Genomic DNA, 9118 nt, shown 5'->3' on the forward strand with positions numbered 1-9118 from the left:
TATAATTTTAATACTAAAGATTATTTAAGGTGGGATAAGATTTTTTTAATGTTTTATTAAGTGAAAATAATGCACTAGTGGTAGGATACTTGATGAAAATGCTACGTTTATTCTGAGATTTTTCCAAATAGTTTTTATTCATATTTTTTAAATATACTTTTTATTGATTAAAAGTATAAAAAAAATAAATAAAAGATAATAATAAAAGCACACAGAAGTAAATAAAAAATATGTAATATGGTAAATAAATTTATTAGGGAAAAAGAATATAAAATAAATAATATAAAATATTCAAGCCCTACGAATGCCATGATCAAATTCAATAATTTACTAAAATTAAATCATGAAACTATTTTTTTTATGTGAAACTATTGTATGTATGTAGTATTGTAACAATACTATTGTATTTAATCAGATTATATTCTGACATGCGCGTTTGCTGATGCTCTATGTTTCTCGCTGCTTCCAGAATCCTTTTCCTTGCTTTCTTTATGGAACTTTTTCTTTAAATTCTCATTTGAAGAATCATATTGTTCAGAACTTCCACTGTGTTTAGTGTGTTTTGTCAAATGATGGACCAAATCACCATAATCTGATATATGTAAATGATGTTCGTCATCTTCATATTTTTCATCCTGTCCACTGAAGTGCTTTTTGTGTTGATATAACGCAAAATATTTTTTTTTCCACAACTCGATTTCTTTGTTGTAGTGTGGTTTAACATAACACGATTCTGGCTGACAAATTCCTGGTGGACCTGGCGGACCCGGTGATCCTGGTGTTCCTGGATGTCCATGTGCTCCTGGTGCACCAAAAACTCCTTGTGAACCCGCTGGTCCTGGTGCTCCTGGAGCTCCAGTTGTACCGGTTGCTCCAGGTGCTCCTGTTGCTCCCGGGACTCCGCTTAGTCCTGGTATACCAATGGGTCCATCTGAACCCGGCGGTCCGACTGAACCGGCAGTTCCTTGTAAACCGGCAGGTCCATCTGGTCCCGTTGGCCCTGTTGGACCGATAACCCCAGGATAACCGTTAAATCCATTTGCTCCAGGAGCTCCTGCGGGGCCAGTATCTCCTGTTGCTCCAGTAGATCCGGCTGGACCGGGAGCTCCAGTAGTTCCGGCAGGTCCTGCTGGACCGCCGGGTCCTGGTGCTCCAGGAGAGCCAGCAGGACCTGCAGGACCAGGAGCACCGGTATCTCCTTTGTTGAGTCCTGGTGGTGCCACAGCTGGTTCTCCTACTGTAGTTTCTGCATTAGCCCATACCTAAAAAATTAAAAACATACATGTATTTTTTGTATTGTAACAATATTCAAATTATATAAGCTTATAATAAATAATGAAATACTTATAATATATATTTGAACATAATAGATTTTATTCTTAAGACTACTTTAAAACATATTTTTTTTATCAAGAAAATATATAGCACCAAACTTTATTTTAGCTTAAGTAATTAACATAAAATGTCTTAACATGCAGTTAATTTACAATTAAATTTATTAAAAACCAGATCTTTGACTAATAATAGCTGTTTAATTTTATTAAATGCTTAAAACGCATGTAAATAATTTTAATTTTATAAATTTCAATACCAATACGAATAAATTAATGGTTTATACTTACAAATAATAACGATAAAGATAAAAACACTTTTAATAGCCACATGGTTATTTTGCTTAGAAATCTATTCTTCTATCAAATATCACCAGATGAAGAATGGATACTAATTGTGCAAAATTTTTACTTTATATAGTGAAAGTTCAACGAATACGTCATTGAAAAATTATCTTATATGTTTTTAGTGTTCGTATATTTAACGAATTTATTATTAGCACACCGTTTTCAATATTGTAGATTCAACGAATAGCAATAAGTGAAAACTATTTTCAAAAACAATTTTATTTAAACAGTTGTATTTTAATTTTAACGTTAATTTGAATATGCAGATAATTTTTGTAAAAGATTAGTATTGTAGACTTTGAGAATATATCTTATAAGACCAGAAATAGTTATTTTGCCATCTTCACAAGTATGATATTCGTTTTTTATTATGTTAAAATTCATTAGTTTTAATTTATTTTTAGTAATTTAAATACTAATCTTCTTAGTAATACAATTGCTATAATTATCTTACTATTTAATAATTTAATTTACAGTTCTAACTTATCATCATCAAAAATACCCTTTTATACATATTACTTTATATAATTCTTAAAAATAAATTAAATTCTTTGTATTTTTTGTATGTAAATAATTGTTAATATTATTCTTTAATCGGAATTTGTAAAAAAATTGAACAATATCTTGTTTGTGTATTTTTATAATTTTAATTTATATTGTTAAGAAATATATATTAGCAAATATTTTTTTTTATTCCTATGTAATTTTAATAATTGGATGATTACCCAGCAAAAATAGAAATGTTTAAAGCTATTTTTTTTTTTTACTTTATATAATAAACAACTTTTTTTAGATAATTATTTTCATATATAACATATTTGACTTTATGACTATATTTATTATATATTCTTATATTTTAAATATTTGCAAAAGTTTACATTTTAAAATAAATAGCGGATCAGCACGGCTAGTAAACATAGTTTAATAATAAATTTCGACAATTTTCAACAACAAAAAAATATAGAGATCTCATAAAGATTTTGCAAGTTATCGTACCACAAATACCACATGAACTTATAAATAATACATATTTAATAATAATATTTATCTTAATTTTATTTTATTGCGATTAGTATTACAAAATAAATTTCTAAGACATATACTTTTTTCTGCGGTTTTTTTTATTGGAGTTAACTTCCATTTAAAAACATGCAAACAAACTTTGCCAAAATAGGAAATTTTTTAATATTTTTTTTAGTATAGCTATTTAGAATATTATTTATTGATATTATCTACAGGTTTTATTCTGACAAATTTACCATATATTAAAAAACTCACAAATATAAAATACAATTAAAAAAATTGTAAGTATTTTAAAAAAATTTTAGAAAGGATATTGAAAAGAATGTTTAAAAATATTTTAGAAACAATATTCAAAAAAATCCATTATAAATGAAAAAACATATATTTATATAAATATAATATTTATTTAAATTTAAGTCATTTTCTAATATTAACAAATATTATTTAGTTTTAAAAGTTTTTCTTATAATTTTTTTAAATGGAATAACTATATTCTACTTTTAAGATATTTCCCATTTTCTAACAAGCTAGCAGATTACGATAGTAAGTAAACGCTTATAGTATTTTATAAAGTATTTCCATTTACAAAAAACAATAACAACCTTACACATGCCATTTCTGCATATGTATATAAATATTTAATTTATATAAATCTACCTGTGTTTTTTTTTTAATTAAAAAAAAAAGAAAACGACAATTTTTTCAACTTTAAGAGCCTATAATTGGTATAGAATATTTGTATGTTAATACCTAAGTGTACTTCTCAGTAAATTTGACGAAAAATAAATACGAAGAATTAGTTTACGATTGGCAAAAAAATTTAAATAAAAAATTTGTTTTGGAAACAAATTATTTTGCTCTTCTCAGATAAACATATATATTAATAAATTATAATATTGACTTTAAACCGTTTTTAAGAATAAATAATATATTTTTTTTAAGTTAATTTTTATTAGATAAAAATAATTATACATTAAACATTGTTTTTATTGTATGTTAAGTAATTATAAAATAAAAGACATTTTTTTAAAAGCTATGATTTGGCAATTGATATACCTATTTTTTGTATATGTGTTAGTGCAAATCTGGGCTTCATATTCTGATTAAAAATGAATGCTATGAAGTTTATAATTGTTTAATTTTTACAGAATAAAAAATTTATACTAAAATGTAAATAGATTTCTTAAAAATAAAAATGGATAACTACGGCCACTAAATACATATTCGGAGCACTAGGTAATTTATTAGTAAATGGTTCAAAAATATTGAAACTCCTAAACAAGAGGACGGGAACTATAAAGGGATTCTCTCCGATTAGAATATGGAAAAAATCTTTTATGATCATATAAATTTTCGACAAGGGCATGCGCATGCAAAGGAAATTGGGTAATATTGACTAAATAGCCATAACACGTACCGCTCTCAGATTTTCCTCCAACGGCTAACGCATTTTTTTCTTATGGGATTCCATTCGCTTTTTCGTAACATGAGATACTTTTAAGGGATGTTCAATAAGCAGCACAAATTTGTGATATTCTTTTATAAATGCGGCTCTTCTTTACAAATATTTTGTATTTGTTTATAATTTTTGTCTAAATTTTTTCAAATCACAAACAATGCACTAATGAAATCAATAAAAATATATTTAAACTTCATAAATTATCGTCTTTAAAATTATTTAAATAAAAATGCTCAAATAAATAATATATTAAAGGTTAATATATTTGCTTATTATTAAAGGACAATATTCAAATTGTTACCCGTATATTTTAGGGGAGCGGGGGGGGGGGGGGGGTTCTTTGCGTTTTCTCTTCGCGTATGAGTTTGACACCACTGTTTTAGAAGATAAAAACGATATATTAATAGTTTTAGATATTAAGTGAAATGTGCGCAAATTAGCACTATCGTATTTTTTCTTTATTTTGATTTTTTTACCTTGTTTATATAATATGTTTTTGCCTTTTAAATTATAACCATTAACATTTTTTTTAAATTAAATTACAGCTTATATTTATTTGTAAAAATTAAAATGGTTATGTAGTATATATGATTGGTATGTCTGTAAAATTATTTATATTATTAAAATCATGAACAGAGAATAGAAACAATAAAAGGGCATAAGTACATATGTACAACTTAAATAAAATAAATGAGATTTATTAAACAATTTAAAAAAAATCATTTATTTATATGAAAAAAGAGAAGATGATCAGCAAAATCTTTCTGATCCAAAAATTAGCTGTGTAACATAGTAAATTTCAGTTATGATTAAAAATATAAGAAAAGAACGTTTCAAAAAAATTACAAGCATTATGGAATATATACATAGAAATAGTTGCTATCACTTTAACCCAAAAAGTACACGTCCAAAATACAGATCGCCCTACAAGATTAAAAAACAATTTTGGTAAATTTATTAATTATCCACTAAAAATGCGACTTTTCAAAGCTGCCTTATTTTGATAATATTGTGCTTAAAAATAAATTTATTATTTTGCAATGTGATATTTCTTTAAATTCCAGGATAAATAATTTTTCAAACTTATTTGCAAAAAATACACAACTTGAAAAAATATGCTATGAATATTTTAATTCGTGTTTTGGATCTACGTATTTATGTGATTCAGCATTTTTATATCTTGAAAAAATAAAAAGTCACACGTAAGTTTCATAAACGTGGTTGTTAACTAACTATTCTCCTGATTTTTTTTGTCAAAAAAAATAAATGCACAATCATTTTATTGAATATTTCTTGGTTTTGTAAATTTTGTATTGAACTTTAACATAATAAATGTAGTACTAAAACTATTTAAAAATTTAATATATTTAAAAGCTGAAATTAAAATAGGTGACTAAAATAATATAGTTAATTGCAATCATGAACAAGTTGCCAATCCATGGTATTTATGATCTAACGAAGAGGAACAGCTGAAACACAATACCCTGCGGGACTCTAGCTGGATTTTTACGCAGTATCGGGATTTTATTATTAAGCGAAACAACGTAGCTTTGACGTTTTAGGTTTGAGCGTATTATGTGTAATATATAAGCAGGGATTTTATTTTTAGATAATAGAATGCTATTACTATGTGACCACTAATAATACTGTACTTTTTTCACGATGATAAAACTGGAAATGTGCTCATTAAGCTGATTAAGTTGTCAGTCATCGAATGCATAACGCAAAAACCACGAGTTCATTTATAATTTTAATACTAAAGATTATTTAAGGTGGGATAAGACTTTTTTTTGTTTTACTAAGTGAAAATAATGCACTAGTGGTAGGATACTTGATGAAAATGCTACGTTTATTCTGAGATTTTTCCAAATAGTTTTTATTCATATTTTTTAAATATACTTTTTATTGATTAAAAATATAAAAAAAAATAAAAGATAATAATAAAAGCACACAGAAGTAAATAAAAAATATGTAATATGGTAAATAAATTTATTAGGAAAAAAGAATATAAAATAAATAATATAAAATATTCAAGCCCTACGAATGCCATGATCAAATTCAATAATTTACTAAAATTAAATCATGAAACTATTTTTTTTATGTGAAACTATTGTATGTATGTAGTATTGTAACAATACTATTGTATTTAATCAGATTATATTCTGACATGCGCGTTTGCTGATGCTCTATGTTTCTCGCTGCTTCCAGAATCCTTTTCCTTGCTTTCTTTATGGAACTTTTTCTTTAAATTCTCATTTGAAGAATCATATTGTTCAGAACTTCCACTGTGTTTAGTGTGTTTTGTCAAATGATGGACCAAATCACCATAATCTGATATATGTAAATGATGTTCGTCATCTTCATATTTTTCATCCTGTCCACTGAAGTGCTTTTTGTGTTGATATAACGCAAAATATTTTTTTTTCCACAACTCGATTTCTTTGTTGTAGTGTGGTTTAACATAACACGATTCTGGCTGACAAATTCCTGGTGGACCTGGCGGACCCGGTGATCCTGGTGTTCCTGGATGTCCATGTGCTCCTGGTGCACCAAAAGCTCCTTGTGAACCCGCTGGTCCTGGTGCTCCTGGAGCTCCAGTTGTACCGGTTGCTCCAGGTGCTCCTGTTGTTCCCGGGACTCCGCTTAGTCCTGGTATACCAATGGGTCCATCTGAACCCGGCGATCCAACTGCACCGGCAGTTCCTTGTGAACCGGCAGGTCCAGCTGGTCCCGCTGGCCCTGTTGGACCGATAACCCCAGGATAACCGTTAAATCCATTTGCTCCAGGAGCTCCTGCGGAGCCAGTATCTCCTGGTGCTCCAGTAGATCCGGCTGAACCGGGAGCTCCAGTAGTTCCGGCAGGTCCTGCTGGACCGCCGGGTCCTGGTGCTCCAGGAGAGCCAGCAGGACCTGCAGGACCAGGAGCACCGGTATCTCCTTTGTTGAGTCCTGGTGGTGCCACAGCTGGTGTTCCTACTGTAGTTTCTGCATTAGCCCATACCTAAAAAAATAAAAACATACATGTATTTTTTGTATTGTATCAATATTCAAATTATATAAGCTTATATTTAATAATGAAATACTTATAATATATATTTGAAAATGATAGATTTTATTCTTAAGACTACTTTATAACCATTTTTTTTTTATCAAGAAAATATATAGCACCAAACTTTATTTTAGCTTAAATAATTAACACAAATGTCTTAACATGCAGTTAATTTACATTTAAATTTATTAAAAACCAGATCTTTGACTAATAATAACTGTTTAATTTTATTAAATGCTTAAAACGCATGTAAATAATTTTAATTTTATAAATTTCAATACCAATACGAATAAATTAATGGTTTATACTTACAAATAATAACGATAAAGATAAAAACACTTTTAATAGCCACATGGTTATTTTGCTTAGAAATCTATTCTTCTTTCAAATATCACCAGATGAAGAATGGATACTAATTGTGCGAAATTTTTACTTTATATAGTGAAAGTGCATCGAATACGTCATTGAAAAATTATCTTATATGTTTTTAGTGTTTGTATATTTAACGAATTTATTTTTAGCACACTGTATACAATATTGTAAATTCAACGAATAGCAATAAGTGAAAACCATTTTCAAAAAACATTCTATTTAAACAGTTGTATTTTAATTTTAACGTTAATTTGAATATGCAGATAATTTTTGTAAAAGATTAGTATTGTAGACTTTGAGAATATATCTTATAAGATCAGAAAAAGTTATTTTGTTATCTTCACAAGTATGATATTCGTTTTTTATTATGTTAAAATTCATTAGTTTTAATTTATTTTTAGTGATTTAAATACTAATGTTCTTAGTAATACAATTGCTATAATAATCTTACTATTTATTAATTTAATTTACAGTTCTAACTTATCATTATCAAATATACCCTTTTATACATATTACTATATATAATTCTTAGGAATAAATTAAATTCCTTGTATTTTTTGTATGTAAATAATTGTTAATATTATTCTTGAATCGAAATTTGTAAAAAAAATTAAACAATATTTTGTTTGTGTATTTTTAAAATTTTAATTTATATTGTTAAGAAATATATATTAGCAAATATTTTTTTTTATTCCTATGTAATTTTAATAATTGGATTATTACCCAGCAAAAATAGAAATGTTTAAAGCTATTTCATTTTTTTAATTACTTTATATAATAAACATATTTTTTTAGATAATTAATTTCATATATAACATTTTTAACTTTATGACTATATTTATTATATATTCTTATATTTTAAATATTTGCAAAAGTTTCCATTTTAAAATAAAATAGTGAATCAGCACGGCTAGTAAACATAATTTAATAATAAATTTCGACAATTTTGCAACAACAAAAAAATATAGAGATCTCATAAAGATTTTTCAAGTTATCGTACCACAAATACCACATGAACTTATAAATAATACATATTTAATAATAATATTTATCTTAATTTTATTTTATTGCGATTAGTATTACAAAATAAAATTCTAAGACAAATACTTTTTTTCTGCGTTTTTTTTATTGGAGTTAACTGCCATTTAAAAACATGCTAACAAACTTTGCCAAAATAGGAAATTTTTTAGTATTTTTTTTAGTATAGCTATTTGGAATAAATATTTATTGATATTATTTACAGGTTTTACCCTGACAAATTTACCATATATTAAAAAACTTACAAATATAAAATACAATTGAAAAAATTGTGTCTTTTAAAAAAAATTTGAAAATATATTGAAAAGAATGCTTAAAAATATTTTAGAAACAATATTGAAAAAAATCCAATATAAATGAAAAAACATATATTTATATTCATATATTATTTATTTAAATTTTAGTCATTTTCTAATATTAACAAATATTATTTAGTTTTAAAAGTACTACTTTTAAGATATTCCCCATTTTCAAACAAGTTAGCAGATTAAGCTAGTA

The 9118-nt window shown here is 26.3% G+C and overlaps 2 protein-coding genes across 2 annotated transcripts; both read right to left on the minus strand.

Annotated features, from left to right (window-relative positions):
- Nucleotides 1–236: 236 nt before the first annotated feature.
- LOC148230303 (uncharacterized) lies at nucleotides 237–1721 on the minus strand. Its single transcript, XM_088195591.1, has 2 exons — nucleotides 1623–1721; nucleotides 237–1262 (listed from the first exon to the last, which is right to left on the minus strand). The coding sequence occupies exons 1-2, from the start codon at nucleotides 1662–1664 to the stop codon at nucleotides 417–419; spliced, it is 888 nt and encodes a 295-aa protein (XP_088051717.1). The 5' UTR covers nucleotides 1665–1721; the 3' UTR covers nucleotides 237–416.
- Nucleotides 1722–6136: 4415 nt separating this feature from the next.
- LOC148230304 (uncharacterized) lies at nucleotides 6137–7682 on the minus strand. Its single transcript, XM_088195191.1, has 2 exons — nucleotides 7523–7682; nucleotides 6137–7162 (listed from the first exon to the last, which is right to left on the minus strand). The coding sequence occupies exons 1-2, from the start codon at nucleotides 7562–7564 to the stop codon at nucleotides 6317–6319; spliced, it is 888 nt and encodes a 295-aa protein (XP_088051317.1). The 5' UTR covers nucleotides 7565–7682; the 3' UTR covers nucleotides 6137–6316.
- Between the last annotated feature and the right edge of the window lie 1436 nt (nucleotides 7683–9118).

The sequence above is a fragment of the Plectrocnemia conspersa genome, unplaced genomic scaffold, assembly GCF_051122295.1.
Source record: "Plectrocnemia conspersa isolate PC_06_02 unplaced genomic scaffold, ASM5112229v1 ptg000010l, whole genome shotgun sequence".
Taxonomy (NCBI): Eukaryota; Metazoa; Arthropoda; class Insecta; order Trichoptera; family Polycentropodidae; genus Plectrocnemia; species Plectrocnemia conspersa.

Bases quoted from the DNA above. Each gene is read 5' to 3' on its own strand.
- LOC148230304 (XM_088195191.1), bottom strand. From the start codon at position 7,564: ATGTGGCTATTAAAAGTGTTTTTATCTTTATCGTTATTATTT. The intron at 7,163-7,522 runs GTAAGTATAAAC...TTATTTTTTTAG, and splicing joins TATCTTTATCGTTATTATTT to GTATGGGCTAATGCAGAAAC.
- LOC148230303 (XM_088195591.1), bottom strand. From the start codon at position 1,664: ATGTGGCTATTAAAAGTGTTTTTATCTTTATCGTTATTATTT. The intron at 1,263-1,622 runs GTAAGTATAAAC...TTAATTTTTTAG, and splicing joins TATCTTTATCGTTATTATTT to GTATGGGCTAATGCAGAAAC.